Raw genomic sequence first — 18050 nt, forward strand, 5'->3', positions numbered from 1 at the left:
CTTTATAAAGTCACCCTATTTTATGCCTAAAAAGAGTGCCAAGTTTGGGGATCTAGTTGTTGGTCCAAACAACCTATACAGAGTTTGAAATATGTTGAAGAAGGCCAAAATGGGTATCTAAAAGCCTATTTTATTTTAGGATTCCTTTGGAAAAGTTGGGAGAAAATTTTAGATCTTTCTCGCTGCAAACCTAGTTGGCAGCAATTTGGCCTACTAGGCAATTTTGAAGGATTTGAGTGCTAGGATTGGGTTGGGGGTCTGAACCACTTGGAACCTCTTGAATCCATCTTAGGTAAGTGAAATACATCCACCATATCCATTGGGAGGGTGTAGGAGTTGTAGAGTGGATAGTTGTTGTTTGTGGGTTTGCAGAACACAACCTTTCCCTTGCACGTTTTCACTTTGTGTACTTGATTGATCCATATCACACTTGTCTATTACATCACATATATTGAATGAAAGGTGTTAGAAACATGAAATACTTCATATGCCTCAAAATGACAGTCGGGTACACATGCAAGGCAAGCTCTTATAGGAGCTCAATTTGACTCAAAGTTTTAGAATGGTACTCAAAATGGGGACACAACTTTGAGTGCTATCATCTTGTACTAAATCTTCATTTTGATCACCTTTTAATTTCTTGATCCAGGAATATCACACTTGATAGGGTAGACCTCTCATATTCAAACTTTTCATTTTTAGCCACTTTGTTTTATTAGTTTCCCCTTAAAGTTTCTATTGTAGATGAAAAATATAATGGATGAAAATTTTAGTTATAAAATAGAGAAGTGTCACATTTCATGTAATCATATTCATATACACGACGGTTAAGATTTGTAAGAATAACCTATATTAGTATCTAATATGGATTTTAAAGCTATACTATATCAATTTTTTGATTGGATATAACATAAATTATATACTTGATATTAAAAAATATATAATATTTTTTTATTTTACCATTTTGAATTATCCGCTTGAATTATAATCACCCTATTTTAAAACCTTTATTAGGGTGATTTAATAAAATTTGCTAACAAAATGTGGTAAGGTCGTTGACTAGAACTTGAATTGATAAGAGATGTAACAATTGCATAAATTGGGCATATTGCACTGATTGATAGATACATGCAATACACAATTATATTTATTTTTCACTAAAAAGGAATATTAGGTCAAACGTATAACTTCAAGTTATTGAGAATATACAAATATAAGTGTGGATGAAGGGAAAATAATGATGCATAGCTAATGTACATAAAAATTGATTTGAATAGGAGTAATATAGATACTAATAGGAATCTAGCAATGAACCAAGTTTAAGCTAAGTGTATGTGACATGCATCGTTAAAAAATTCCCATCCAAATAGGCACACAACTAAATGCATGCTATAGTCAACATTCTATTAAGTATAACACCCTATTATTAAGACTTTCAACTTGACATGAATTGAACTATTTGATTCCCTTATCTCTTTTTATATGTGTAGACATTCTTGAAATTATAGTCATTTGTACTTTTCATTCTAATGGTGTTCTAAAAATTCATAGTATTTTTCCTTAATACCTATTGAATTGTGTTAATTTTCTAAGATAACTCAAGATAATGTTAAATGAAAGTATCTAAAGATGATGACAAGAGATAATAATCTATGATGTTGAGAGCAAAAACATTCTTAATTCATCTTCATCTTGTTTTTCACAATAGACTTACTATTATTAATTTTGACAAAGAAACCATTAGTATGAGTAATCTTTTTAAAACATTAGAACCAAACTTGTTCACCTATTGAAAAAATTAAAATAAAGTAATAGTTGCACCAGATGAGGTGCAATGGTTTAGTCGATAATGTTGTATTTTTTAATATTAAATTTGAAAAATAGTATTTTTAGAATAAATTTTTAATATGAGAGAAAGTATAATTTATATATTTTACAGTTTGTATACGAATTAAATGTTTCAATTCTATTAAATTAAATAAATTTTTTTTCTCTAAAATAATTTATTTTTTTTAAATTTAATCATATCATTAGATTTATAATTTTAACATTACAAAACAATGTATTGATTAAATGTACTATGTTAAATTCAAGTTTAAAGAATTGAAAAATAAATAAATTAGAAACTCTAGCTAACAATTTAATTGAATATATAAATGTAAACTTAAATTTACTCTTATCATTTTTAATTTTTTTTTGTATTTATTATCTATTTAACTATTTTTCAATAAATTTTATTTTGTCACTCAATTTAAAAGCATCAATATTTAACAATAATCAACAATTCTAATTACTTTTATAATTCATATTTTAAAATAATTTAATTATCTTATTGTTATACGAATAACATAATGTGTAATTTAAATGAAACATATTAAAAAGTAAATAAATATACATATAATTTATAATATTACATTATTTAAATATATACAAATAAATTTAATAGCATAAAAGATCTCCAATTCGATGCAATATCTCGTGGAATTTAAAAAATCAGGATTTCTACAAACCTTGGTTTAGCCAAATCAAGGTTTTGCAAATCTTCATTCTGGCTTTGGGGATTTTACTTAAACCGTTTGTTTCACTCGAAAGATGCATGGGAAGACACATTTTTATGTGTAAGTTTGATGTTGACGGCAAATTTCAAAAAGTAGTCCAATCTATTGTTTTTACACTCCTTAAAAAACATAACCAAGCTTTGATTTTCAATTCATACTTGCTAGTAGGAAGTTGGAAAACCTGGATTTGAGGCAAAATTGAAAGTCCAGAATGCTAATTCCATTTTGCCAACTTCGAAACAAACGCAAAAAATTTCAAATCCAGATTTTGAAAATGCCGATTCGTGTCATCTTGAAGAATCAAACGGGCCCTTATCTCTTCATTATTTGCTGACCCTTAATTCAATGCCTTCATGGCTAGATACTACAAACATTACCGCGAATTTATTCCCGACATCCGATCTCGCGTGCGGCAATTCCTATGGAGAGTTCCTGTGTAAGAAATAGCCATCCCCTAAAATAAAAGTCTTGTAGATGGGCAGCTTTAAATCCCATCTCGATAAAGAATGAAAGGTACATCTTTTGAAAATGGCGAATCTTCAAAAGCTCAATTTTGTGTGCGAAGATGAAAGGATTTGCTTAAATCCTAAGCTACCCATAAAAACAATGTCAGTATACAACTTTATTTTATTCTATTAAACTTAATTTGGTTGTGGGCTCCTGTTAATTGGATTAAAGCGGTACCGACGCGTGGAGCAGAATAAATTAAAATGGGTATATGATGGAACTTTAATTTTAAGGTTTGTGCCGTGCAGAGTAAGCCTATAACTGGATCGCAAGGTCGACTTATAATCGATAATGCACTCACTTCAATCTTGTGGAGACTACGAACTTCGCTTGGTGGAAATTGAGATTCATTTCCTCTCTTCATCTTTCATTCACCGGAATTGCACTTAGAGCAAAGGAGCTGCATTGCCGGAGACTGGGAGAAACCCCGGGAGATATGGCGAACATGTTGGAGATGATGATTGACAAGTTCAAGGAGTTTCAGGCTTCACAAGAGTATGACAAGGAAGCCCTGATAGAGGCACACGAGAAAACAATGAAGGGTGTGCGGCAGATAGAATCAATGCGAGGGTTTCACAGAGCGGGGTTTACTGTGAGGAAACCCTCGGAGCATTGGCGTCCTTCAGTCCCTCTCAAAGGTCTGCAGACCATTCGAGCGAGGGAACTTCAAAGTGACAAGCACCACAAGGGCCGTGTTCTCTTCGGAACGCTCTGTGTTGATGCATACAGAATGACGGGCATTATGACCCTCTTGGAAGACCAGTTCGGAGATGCTGTTCGCCTTTCCATATACAACACTGCAAGTAACCAAAGTCCGAGCAAGCTTTATCCCAAAGGCGCCAAGGTTGCAGTGAAACAGCCATACTTCAAGCAAGGTGCCCAAGATGGCGTCCTCATGCTCCGCGTCGACAACCCTCAAGACGTCGAGATTTTGGCCTCCTTACCGGGAAAGCCGGAAGGTTCTCTGGCCAAGGATTTGCTTGAATTGCGTAGTGAAGGTAACAAATACTTTCGTAGTGAAGATTGGAACAAAGCAATTGACTTCTATTCCAAATGCATAGATTTGGCTCTCTCTCGCCACAAAATTGAACCCCAAGGAGTGCCCTCTGCTTTGAACATCCAGGAGAAAGTCAAAGAAAATCTTGTGTGTTCATACTGAAACAGGGCAGAAGCAAGGATTAAGTTGAAACAGTACGGGGCTGCTGTACAAGACTGTGACAAGGCGTTAGGCCTTGATGAAAACCACCTCAAGTCATTATTTCGCAAAGGTCGGGCTTTTCATTGTCTGGGAGAATACAAGTTAGCTTGCCAATGCTTTGATAGAGCCCTGGAGCAGGACCCTAGTGACGCCAAGGACATCCAGTTGCACTTTGAAAAATCTATGAAACTCAACCGTCAGAACCAGAAAGGTGAGTTTGATCTCTCTGCCTATTTCACAAATGCTTCTAGTGCACCTGAATTCAGCAATTATGTTGGCCCAGTCCTGATCAAGAAATCAGTCGGGCGCGGCAGAGGATTGTTTGCGACGGACAATGTCGATGTCGGAGATTTCTTGCTCGCGGACAATGCCATTGCGTTCAGCGGCACCGAGACAGAAAGATTCAAAGGGCCGGTGCTTTCAGCGGCACCGGCACAGATAGACGCGAATGAAAAATTTGGTCTTTTTAAAGGGGATTTAGAGGTTCAAATCATTTACTGTGCAGCGTCATCTCCGAGGGTATTGCAGCAGCTACAGTACCTTGCTGATTTGGATGAAATGAAGGTGCCACCCATGGATCTCTTCAGGATAAATAATGCCAGCTGGGATAACTACGATCATGTCTCCAATGAAGGTTGGGAGCTAGACCAGCATAAACTTTCCAAGATAATGCTCAATGCGGGGTGTCATGTACAGCCTATTCACCCAAAGAGTAGCATGTTAAGACAAAATTTGAAATATGGTTTGTGGACCCTTCCATCCTTCATTAATCATTCTTGTTTTCACAACGCCAACTGTATTGTTGTGGGCGAAGCCATGTTTGTTATAGCTGCAAGGAAAATTTGAAGCCGGAGAAGAAATAACAATCCCTTACTTTCCCAGTCCTTTTCTTCCATTGTTACAACGAGAATTTATTTGCAGGAGAATCGGATTCAAGTGTGACTGTAAGCGGTGTCTGTTGGAAAGGACCTTGGTTTCAGCCGAATCGTCAGCGTTGCGGGAAATCTTTGAACTCGTTGAATCCATCAACCCGGCCGTTCTCCCTGTTTTTGAGAAACGGAAAATCGCTATGCGATTGGAAAAGAGCATAGATGTCCTGAGCCCTGAAGAAAAGAAGGTGATAAGAACATCTTTTCTCGACCTGTACCACGATATCTGTGAGTTAGAGTTCCCTCATTCGTACGGCACAACAAGCCTGCCTTCCCTGTGGGAAGTATTAGAGGCCTTCGAAGAGTCTTTTCCAGGGAATTCTCAGTGCTTCGAACTGTTTGCAAGCCTTTCTTTTTCCACCAAGAACGAACTTGTTTATGACAAGGCATTGGAAATCTGCAGAGCATATATGGGAAAGCACGATGAAGACATTCTGAAAGCTGTACTGAACTCCATTGCAACGGACGTGTCCAAGCCGGGGTTTACTCTATTCGGGTTAAGTAAGGTCGACAGCTAAGCTTCTCTTTCATCAATGACGAACAGAGCTTCTCTTTCTTCTTAAAACTAAGTCAAATATGGGTATCTGATGCAAACCGATTCTGTAGAATTCAGCGGTGCGCAATAGAGGTATGGGGAATTGTATTTGGTAGATTTAGAAGTGGTTTTTGATGGGTAAATCATATTAGAATATTTAGTTGATTGCTAAATACAGTGTTAAATTAGGAGCTTGTGTTTTGTATGCATTGTAAGCAAATCTGGATCTTGAGGGAAGAGAAAAGGAGATGGGTTTTTTTAATGCTTAAATATTATGTATTTAAGCTTAAAGTGTTAGTTAGTTAAATATCAAGTTATTTTATTATGAAAATAAGTTTTTGGACTTGATGTGGCAGTTTTCTAAATTATTTATTAATTAAAAAATACAAAACAAAGATTCTCTAAGTTTTAAATTAATTAATAAATTTAAAAAAGGGTCACATCAAGTGCATTTCTTTGGCTATTTAGTCACAAGTCTTTAATTTGGACTCCACTTTTGAGATGCCTTTCATTTTATTTTCTTTTTAAGATGAAATACAAAATATTTGTAATATGTTGTTCACTCTTTTTGTGCTCCTGTTTCTTTTATTTATGAAATTTTTGAACTAAATATTTTAAATTTAATTTATAAACATATAAATTCTGAACTTGATAATTATATGTTATGTGGAAAAATTATGTAATTACTTTTTATTAAATCATCAATTGTTTATAAATACTGATGAAATTTTAGGCTTATTTCATTATTATTTTACGACTTTTGTTAAAGTGAGGATATTATTGTAATCATTCAATTTTTTTTAAATTAGTTTCAACCAATCAACATAGAATTAAAATTCTTTGAAAAATAGATTTAAAATTTATATTCAAAACAATTTATTTTTCAAAAAATTATTAATAAAGTAAAAAGAAAATTAATGTATTCTTTAAAAAACTAGCTTTTAAACATTAAATTACATTTGGTACATTGGGGACCACCCTTGAATTTACAATGTCTTTTGGCTACTTGCATAGCACCATTCGTCTAAAATTTGATTTCCTATATTACGGTTGAATATATTATAGTTCAATATTATAATTCAATGGTGGAATGCAAATTTTAGATTTTATAATTATATTTTATATTATAATATGTATTATATAAATCATCATATATTGTTTGTTTTAATTAATTATAAGATTATATTATTTTAAATATATTTATCTATAAACTTGTTATAATTTAATTCTAAATAAATATAATTTAATAATATAATGTTATATAGATGTATATTATATATGTGCTATATGTTATAATTTAAAAATATTATGTTATATTAAAATTATTGATATTTTTTAATATTGCAATACTTTATAGTCATGTTTTTATATTAGTTTTTTTTATGTTTTAGTATTCTTTTTTTTTTAAATTTAATAAGTTATTTTAGTTATAATAATTTTTCAATTTAAAAAATATATATCATTGATATTTTTTAATAAAATTTTATATTTATATTATTATTTCTTTTAAATTATATATAACTATTGCATACATATGTTATTTCTTCAAATAATTTTATAATAATTCTTTTGATTTCTATTATACATCATTGTTCTTCTTAATGCAATTTCATGTCAAAATTTGATACATTACATGATTTAAAAATCAAATTTCCCCTTATTAACTTTTATATGCATAACTCTTAATTCTATGCCAATTTGCACCCTGTCTGTTCCATAAAAATGAATTTTATGCATACAATATAATAATATTATATTAAAAATTTAAATTAAATTACTATTATAGAATATCATGTAATACTAATATTTAAAATTATAGTAATATAATTTAATAACTATATAAGGAAGAATATATATAATAAAATAAATTATTATAATAAATATTTAATTTAATAATTATATTAATAATCTTAAAATATATAGGTGTATAAACTTTTGGGATTGATTTTAAAGGCTGCTTAATCAAGAGCTTTGTGTATGGCTCATTAGAAGTCCTTTATCTCAAAATTTGATTCTACATTGAAATTAAAGTAATACTATATTTTCCTATAATTAATAGTGCAAAAACTCACAAATTATGTGAACTATCAAACAAGGAATGGTGTGGAAATAAACTTGATGTGGATAATTAGAAACTGGAATGAAATCAAATTATAATATAGATAGGAATGTATACTTTAACTCATTTTTTCCTTTCTAAAATTAACATAGTAAATTTATGATGCTTAATTTGACGTGAGTCGACTCTTACAACCTTAGATCTATAGGGCCATTTTGTGACGACCCTCTAGTTTTTATCTAAAAGCACCACTCTTGCAAATCGAAGCACGTTTGATAATAAAAATTACTTGGCAAATTTTTTTAAATTAGTAATCATGCCTTCATTTTAAATTGAGTTAATTGGATCATTTTCTTCTTATAATTGTTGGCTCAATTCGATTGATTGCTTTGATAAATCAACCAACAAAGTTAAAGTTTCATGATTACAAATGTTGTTGCATAGGTTTGTCTTTTCTTAAATTTATTTTTTATAATTGTTCTCCACTCTCCCTTTTCTATAATTTTCTTTGATGTGAAATTATAGCTTGTATTTGTCATCATTGGACCAAATTTGATAAATTTAATTTCCCCTTGTTAACTACTATATGTAGAACTCTTAATTATGTACTAATTGCATATCAATCATTTAATAAATTTGAATTTTCTTTATTTCATATAATAATATTTAAAAACTAAATAAATTGAATTAGTATAATAGAATATAATGTCAATAACTATATGAGTAAAAAAAAATATAATAACATTTATTATAATAAATATCCAGTTTAATAATTATTATCCTTTGTAAAGTATGAGATGATAGTACAAGATTCCTCAGTTTAAGTTAATAATATAATAAAATATTTTGAGTATAGAATTAATTTATTCTAAGATGTTAGAATATAATACCAAAAGTATTTTAGTATAACTAAAATATAATTCTTATATAAAATAGTTTGCAAATCGTATATTTAAAAAAATTAAGGACTTCATCTTTATCAATATAATTTTTAAATTTATTTGACATTTTTTCCTAGAACCAAATGTGCACTCAAAATGATGTGTATAAAAATATTTGGCAAAGGTTGTGTATGTTGTATGGGCACAATATACAAGCAATTTTAAAATTTCGTTTGAAATTGTCCAAATTTATATTAGTGTGTCAACATTTCCAACACTTTTGAATTCATAAATGAGAATAAAGTTTGGAGAGTTGGTAATTATTTTCTCTATCCTTAAGTATGTCTCTTGTCTTCTACCTTATCCTATTCTTAGATGCTATCTCCATGCAAGTGAAGCTAGTTCATGATTACTATGCCAATGTTTTCAGTGGGTTCAAGATCATAAATGTATTATACATAGTTTAGTTATTGTACATCTTTGTGGAGGCTCATGTCCATTGGTATTTTAGATCTTCCAACTTTGATGTTAGTGGAAGCATTTGTCTACTATATCAATAAGTATTGTAAACTCCCCTACTCAAGAATTTATAATGGTTTTATGTTATATAGAATGTTAATCTTAAATTTATTTCAAAATTAATAATATTCTTTGGAAGTTTTGAAAAGAGTAAAGTAAAAAATATAATAAGATTATTTAATCTATATTCATTACATAAATGCTCATTTTTTTAGTCTCAAAATAATAATTAAAGATTAAAATTATTGAAAAAATATATTTTTATTTATCGTATAAGGTGAGCTATATATTAATGGGGATACAAAATTTTAGATGGTGGAATGAGGTGATTGTAAAGAAACTAAGCTTCATTAGGAATGCTTATATGAACCCCAATTTATAGGAACAACATGATGATATGCTAAATGTATGTTACTAATGAATTTCTTTTATAGTTATTGAACACTTCATGAGCTTGTACCCTATAGGGAGCCTTTGATCAGAGTAAAATATTAATTCAAAATAATGCACAATGTCCTATCTTTTTATTTTGAGTGTACTTCATAAATGAAATTAATTCTTCAAACATTAATATTTAGTTGGGATACAAAATATGTCAATAATGGGTGAACTTCTAGACTATATGAAAAAATATCTTCAATTTTTGCACAAACATATGTAGATATAGTTATTGAGGTTGAAATGATACATAGTTCACATTTTCATTAATAGATGTGATGAAGGGTGCCCCTTTTAATACCATAAACACATAACAAAAACAAAACAAAACAAAAAAAAACAATTTGCGATAACAAAATATGGGCTTCTTATTATTGTTGCAAATGCGGAATTACAAAATGAAGAATTACAATATGCTAAACCACATGGGCGCCTTCATTACAATAATCTATAAGACAAAGTTGCAAACTATCAGTTAGAGTTGTCCTAAACAATGTTCAAGCATTTCTTAAATAGGGAATTTTATGCTGCCGGAGAAGGTTCTAGATACTCAAACTTAATACCTAGGGTTGTTAGACCAGAAATGCATTTTTGACATTTATTTTGGGAAGCTCTAGTTAGCCCAACTTTGGAAGGCCATAACTCTCAAACCGTTGCTATGATTGGCTATTAAAACCACTTTTTGATATCCCCAACTTTTGATCTACAAGCTTGAATGTGCACAAGCGCTCATCCTTCAAGTTTTGGGGCCTCCTCAAAGCACGCTTAGGCCTTCAATGATCAGCCTAAAGTTTATATACCAAAATTGTAGACCAAAAATCCATAATAAATCCATAAATACACATTGTATGGCACCAACTCTCAATTGGTAGGTTGATATATCCATGATTGGGATCCACCTCTAAAATTAGGACATTCCAAGCTCGTATGACTGACTTACTAAGTAGCAAGCTACCATAGAGAACAACTCTTCATTAATACAACCCTAATTCAAACAACTAAAATGAAATATTTTTAGTTGATGCAAGATTTCTCTTACACCTAGGATGCTCTTGTATAAGACACTCGAGGTAATTTGAGAAGTGACTCTATTACGTCTCAGGTATTTAGAGGAAAACCAAGATCGTGGACTTCCTCCCTTACTAGCCATGATGAATCTTCTATTGACCTCCCTTTCCATTTGACTAGGTATTCTTCATAGGTTATTTTCTTTGTACTTCTGTCAACATGATTGTCCAATTTCTCTGCAATCTCCTTTGTAGCCAAACTAGCTACTAGACTGCGGTTTTGCAACTTCATTGCCATTAGCTCCTTACTAGATGTCAAATATGAAATGTTAAATATTGATAAAATATTCAATTCAGCAGGCAACTCCACTTCATATACATTTTTAGAATCATGCATTTTCACTATCTTGCATGGTCTAAACTTCTTTATTTTCAAATTATTATATGTACCTACTAGAAAATGCTCCTTTCTCAAATGAACCATGACTTCATCTCCAATCTGAAATTTTGTATACCTCCTTTTCACATCTACCTTAGCCTTGTACTATGTATTCATCTTTATAATGTGCTTCATCACCACATCATAGATGTTCTTCAAATGTTCAACAAATTCTTATGTTTCAACACTACTTATTTCTCCTTTATCCAATTGTCTTAATTAAGAAGCTTTTTTGGGACTACTACCATATACAATCTAGAATGGTGATTTACTAGTACTCTTGTTGACATAATTATTATATGCAAATTCTACCTCTGGTAGAATCAGATCCCATCCTTTTGGTTTATTGCCAACTGAGCATCTCAACAAATTCCTCAAACTATGATTTACAACTTCTATCTAGCCATCAGTTTGTATATGATGTGATGTACTAAACTTCAAAATTTTCTTCAATTTCATCCACAATGTACGCTATAAATACTGAACAAATTTGGTATTGCAATATGAAATTATACTCTTTAGTAGACCATATAGTCTTACCACTTCTCTAAAAAACAACTCTTCCACATGAATAACATCACTAGTCTTCTTGTAGGGAATGAAATGTGCATCTTTGAAAACTTGTCAAACACCACAAAAATAGAATCACACCCTCGTAAAGTTCTTGGTAATCCAAGAACAAAGTCCATGCTGACATCCTCCCACGACTTATCCAATATAGGTAATGGCTGATACAACCTTGTATTTTGCTTAACTCTCTTATGCCATCAGACATACTCTACAACTCTGCAAAAACTTCTTCACATCTTGCTGCAACTATGGCCAATAATAATTCTCAACAACCAAAGAAATGGTTTTATCTCTACCAAAGTGTTCAACCAATCCTCTACTATGCTTCTTCTTGATGAGGTTCTCTCTCATAGAACTTCTGGGAATACACAACTAACTTCCTTTAAACATTGTACCATCTTGGATTATGAAACCCAACCACTTCATCCTATCAAGTGTAATAGAATCTGTACAAGCCTTCCACACTTCACTAAAATTAGGATCATTTGGATAGAATTTTTTGAGTTCATTTAACCCAACCACCTCAATCTACATCTCTATTAGAAAAATCCATCTTCTACTAAGAGCATCTGCAACTCTATTAGACTTCCCACTCCCGTGTTTCAAAACAAATGTATAACTCTGCAAAAAATCAACCCACTTCAAATGCCTTTGGTTCAATTTTCCTTGACTATTCAAATATTGAAAAGCTTGATGATCAATATACAAAAAAAACTCCTTAGGAAGAAGATAATGTCTTCACTTCTTCAATGCTTGAACTATAGCATAAAAATTCTGATCATAAACATAATAGTTTCTTTTGGCATCATTCAACTTCTCACTGAAATATGCAATAGGTCTACCTTCTTGACTCAATAAATCTCCTATTGCAATACTACTAGCATCAAAATCTACATGAAACACTTTGTTAAAATATGGAAGTGCTAAAATGGGTTTCTTTATAACTTTATATTTCAACACACTAAAAATTTTATCTGCTCCTACAATTCACTTAAATTCTTTCATATCTCTTCTCATTATTTTAGTCAAGTTTCCACAAATACCCCTCTTTTGAACTTTCTATAAGCACTAGTCAGTCCATGAAAAGATCTTACCTCTATAGCACTTTTTGGAATAGGTCATTCAAGGATAGCCTTAACTTTCTCTGGGTCCATTTTAAACCTTCTTCCAAGACTACAAATCCCAAGTACACCAACTCCTTCACAAAACTGCAATTCTTCAAGTTTATCAACAACTTCTCTTCCCTCAACTTATCAAACACCTATCAAATATGCATCAAATGCTCCTCCAATGTCTTACTAAAGATCAATTTATCATATAGGTAAAAAAGGACAAATTTACCTAGAAAATCCTTTAGTACCTCATTCATGAGCTGCATGAAAGTGCTTAGTGCATTCGTTAACCCAAAAGGAATGACTAACTACTCGTACAATCCTTCCCTTGTCTTTAAAGCCATCTTCCACTCATCACCTTCTCTGATGTGAATCTAATGGTATCCACTCTCCAGATCTATCTTTGTGAAATACATAGCTCTACTCAAACAGTCCATAATATCATTCATTCTTGGCAATGTAAATCTATACTTGATTGTGATCGTGTTAATAGCCCACAAATCTATGCACATCCTTCATTCTGAATTCTTCTTTGATGCTAATATTTCTAGTACATCACATGGACTTAAACACTCTTGAATTGACCCCTTCTACAATAACTCATGAAGTTCTATATTCAACTCTTCACTTTTTTCTAGTGTCATTCTGTGTGTTGCCTTGTTTAGCAAAATCGCTCCTAGAATTAGATCCATCTGGTGACTGATCTTCTTGACTAGGGCTAATCCATTAGGTATATTATCTAACACAATATCAAAAACCTCTCCCAACAAATCTACAACTTCTGCAAGTACCTCCTCTACTTCTTCTTTACCATCTTTTGGGATTATAGAAAAACACATATGCTCATGCTTCATACCTTGGAGATACTCCTTTCCATCAACAAAACATATTCTAGTAGCACTATATACCTTTTATTCTTTCTCTTTTAATGGCTTCAACTTATGCTTCACTCCATCCTTTGTCAGAGTTTAGATTTTTTCTCACCCATAATGTATAATATGCCTATTAAACTGCCATAGCCTACCCAAAAAAATATGGCATATGTCCATAGGTATGATATCACACAACACCTCATCTTGGTAGCTTCCAATCTTGAACTTCACTGAACATTGCTCATTGATGATGACCTTGTGGTCATCTTTCACCCAAGCAATACATATGGATGTACTTGTTCCTACCTCTTCAACTTCAACTTTGTGATCATCTTTTCTAACACCAGATTGTCAATACTTCAACCATCAATTATCACATCACAACACTTATCTTCACATTTACACCTGGTGTGAAACAAACTCCTTCTTTGATCAAGTTCATTTTCTCCACTCAACAAGACTCTCTTATTAACTAGGAATTCTCCTCTTTTGGCATCTTCAGAATGGGATGATTTGGCATCTTCTTCAACATGTGCAACTCTAGCCTGGCCTTCAATTCCCTAATCTTCCCTTCTTTAGCCCTGGGAACACTCAAATTCTCTATAACGTTCTTCTCCATGTTGAAAAAATTTCCCATGGAAGCCCCCTCTTCAAGATCCTTTCCCTCTTTCCCTTCCTCTTTGATCTCCACAGAGGAGAATGCCACATCCACATAAATCACGTAAATTTTGTAATTTCAACATGCCTCAATAAGGCTTTCTCATAACATACTTATCTTCACACCACTTCACTTATACCTCCCATAACACACAAGAAGGGCATATGGCTTCAATGGAGCCCATACTCCATGAAATCTCTCTCTCTCTCTCTCTCTCTCTCTCTCTCTCTCTCTCTCTATCTCTCTCTCTCTCTCTCACTCAAAGAGAAGAGTTTTTTAACTACATTGTTGAGCCCAACTAACCCCTTCACTCAAGGATTCTCTTCCCTCCCAAGGGTGAGTGAAGCCTTCACACCCCAAAACAACATGCATTCCAAAAACAAGAAAACCAAAGAGAGAAACCAAATTTAAAAATATTCAACATGGTCATTCTCACACACATCAAGAACATACACCATATGCAATTCACATTCCTACAACCTCATGAATGCAACACAAATATTCATCTTCAATGAAGAACAAAATTATATGGGAAAAAAGAGCCAACCTTGATCCAAGCAATGTCAAATGGAAGTTAATGAAGAGCTCCCTTTTCCCTTTGCTTCCAATAACCCTAATTGTTTCTAAAGTTAGAGAGTGGATGAACACTGACTAGTTTGTCCAAAACTCTCTTAAAAAGACCTCTAACCTTTCTGCTATCTCAATTTTGGTAAAAACATGAAGCCCACTTTCTCTTACACTACTATCCCTTCTAAAAATAAAGCCTTGACCAAGTGTGAAGGTGATGTTAAAGTCATGTGACAACTCCAATTTTGAAATTCTTAAGGAATGGCTTGCTAAAATGGTCTCCAAAGTTATCTAAATACTTAAATGGTGAAATTTAGACCCCTAACATGTTATACTATCATGTGGGTACCTTATTTCCATTAAAACAACACCTTGGGACCACTTTTAGGCCTTCTAAAGTTCCTATCAGGTATGAATTCGAGTTTCAACATGATGGTGACCTCTCCTAACATTCTCCCAAGTGGGTTTAACTTGAAAACTTAATGAGGATTAGATTAGGTTAATGACTTCATGCTCAAAACCCTAAATGACTTGTCACCCACACATAAGAAATACACGTGTCAAGTGACACCTCAAAACACATTACACATCACAATGACATGCCACTAATTGCACATGAAATTAAATCTATTACACACAAAGAATTTACATTTACAAAATAGAACACATAACAATGAGATTTTGAATCTTTGAAAGATCACCTTGGCTATACCGTGTTCACATAAGTTTGGGCTTTGCTTCCCCAATTAAATTCCATGGTTCAATTTCATGCACACTAATTCGAGTATTAGTAGTCCAATGAAAATCATATAAAATTACATGTATATATGTGCATGACAGAATAATAAATTGCATATTTCTCATTGGCTAGCATATTCACTTATCAAAATTAACTTTCCTTTTCTAATCACTTTCATATGAAATATTCAAAACATTGAAATATCAAAACTTTCATATCAACATTAATATCTACTTAACATAACTAAATTAACATTATGAATATGATCATAATCTATTTTCTATCATAGTTAATGAAATACTAGATCTATAGCTAATAAATCATCAAGCATGTAAATTAAGTCCTAGTACATATCATAAGAGAAAACCACAAAAAAGTAAATGTCACAATCAAACAGATAATATAAGTCACTATCCATCCAAGTCAGAGGTGTGTCAAAATATCAAGTCATGAGTATCAAGATGTGAATAAAGCATCTATGCTATGATGGGTTCGGTGAGGCTTCACAAATGGTAAAAGTTGATTTATTGATGACATTTTCTAACATATAATGTTCATGTTTATTTGACATTAGAAATTTAGAATATGATATAACTTATTATGCATGATAGATGATGATATATAGAGAATAGTGTCCAAAATCGATAAAGTAGACTGTAGGAATTACTAATATGTAATAAATTCAGAGGTTCCACATCACCATAACTTATATTTTCCACAACATCTCTTCATCCAAATCTTGCAGTTCTTATCCATCAAGCTCAAAGATTCTTTCATTATACTCTATATTTTATCAAGTATGCATTCATGTTCTTACTTGCATCTCAAGATCCTCAGTTTCAACGTTAACACTATTGGTACCATTACTTGAGTTTTTGATTTCATTGTTTGAAATTTTTTCCAACACTCTTATTTGACATTTCTTCCTCCACAAATTCAATGCCCTTTCATAGGAAAAATTGTTGACTTCATATCTAGATGTATACAGCCTCAAAAAAAAATTTAAATTCTTCTCTAGTTTTTTCCTTACCATTGGATTTAGGAACCCCAAAGAACGAAAAATCTCTCCCATTCAAACATAAATCAATAAGCTTGAAATATTCTAATACTGAATCCTTCAACACTTTGCTCTAAGCTAGATTTCTCCAAAGCTTGGTTATTGATCCTTCTTCTTTGAGGTGCCACATAAGATCATATTGTTCCTTCATTATATCTATAGAATACCATGATTTATCTCTCAAATGAGATTCATCTATTCCATTTATAGTTATCCCATTGATTTCTTTGATTTTGAAAAATTTATCTATCAAAACCATTGACTTATCTCTAAAATATTTCAAACTTATGAGACTCAAATAATTGGGAAACACAATACACATTGCTTCAAGTAATTCATGTGGAGATAATCTTTCTCTAATTTCTAAGGAAGGGTTATAGGAAATTTCCTTCACAGAATCAATTACAAACTCAACAATCTTGTTAAAGACTTCCTTTGTAACAATTAATTTTGGTTGTGTGGGTTTCTTTCTTTTTCTCATATACATGGGCCCTCCATGGTAGTGTATTGGTATCTGAACACTGCACATACTAACACATAACTCCCCATTTGCAACAATCTTTGAAAAATTATTAGGATTATCCAAATTTGTAATTCTAAGCTACCCTAAAAAAAAATTATCACCACAAAATGAAGTTGGATTTCTATAGAGATTATCGAGGACCACACATGTCATTTTACATAGTGTATTATATTTCACAATATACATAAATCTTTGTTGGATTGTCTTCATTATACTCCTCATTTCCTCTAGAATGGGGAGAATGGTTGCTAAAGTTAAGAGTGTCTCTAGATTAAATTTAACCTTTCAAGTAGATCGCCATATTTCCATACGTCACCCTCATGATATGTTCACTCTATTGTACCAAGGAACAATGGATATTTAGAAAAAAAATTGGATTTTTTGGTCCATCCAAAGAGACCCATATGGTATCATTATCCTTTAGAACATTGGTCCCATTAGTTGGTCCCTCGGTAAACTATTAAAATTTCCTAAATCATTTAGGACTTCAAAAGAAGTGTCGGTAAATCTCTTTGATTAAAACTTCAACTTTGTATATTTATGAATGGCTATTGATGATTCCAAAAGCTAGATTTATTATGTGAGGGACATGCAGTGAATGCCAACAATGTAAGGCAAAATTGTTGTAACTTTGTGACCAGACCAATCTTGTGGCCTTTCATTAGTGAAACTCCATCTTCTCCAACACACATCAACTTTTGAGAAATCTTCATGTCATCTATACCTCCATGTTCAATTAGAGAACTCTTTATTAGTTCAAATATATTTTCCACCATTGAACTATCCTTCATTTTAACAAAATTTAGTAAATTAGGTTGGCATAAAAAATTGTGTACAATATAGGCTGCATACCCAAGATGTATTGTCTATTGTTTTCACCTC

General features: G+C 32.0%; 1 protein-coding gene across 1 annotated transcript; it reads left to right on the plus strand.

Moving 5' to 3' along the window:
* Window positions 1-3501: 3501 nt before the first annotated feature.
* LOC149562461 (methyltransferase FGSG_00040-like) lies at window positions 3502-5710 on the plus strand. The gene is made up of 3 exons (XM_089827982.1): window positions 3502-4063; window positions 4235-5081; window positions 5185-5710. The coding sequence occupies exons 1-3, from the start codon at window positions 3502-3504 to the stop codon at window positions 5708-5710; spliced, it is 1935 nt and encodes a 644-aa protein (XP_089684108.1).
* Window positions 5711-18050: the final 12340 nt, after the last annotated feature.

This window comes from Cupressus sempervirens, chromosome 4 (assembly GCF_028749045.1).
Source record: "Cupressus sempervirens isolate cs-2001-9-10 chromosome 4, ASM2874904v1, whole genome shotgun sequence".
Taxonomy (NCBI): Eukaryota; Viridiplantae; Streptophyta; class Pinopsida; order Cupressales; family Cupressaceae; genus Cupressus; species Cupressus sempervirens.

Bases quoted from the DNA above. Each gene is read 5' to 3' on its own strand.
- LOC149562461 (XM_089827982.1), top strand. From the start codon at position 3,502: ATGGCGAACATGTTGGAGATGATGATTGACAAGTTCAAGGAGTTTCAG. The intron at 4,064-4,234 runs GTAACAAATACT...GAAACAGGGCAG, and splicing joins GCTTGAATTGCGTAGTGAAG to AAGCAAGGATTAAGTTGAAA. The intron at 5,082-5,184 runs GTTTGTTATAGC...ATTTATTTGCAG, and splicing joins ATTGTTGTGGGCGAAGCCAT to GAGAATCGGATTCAAGTGTG.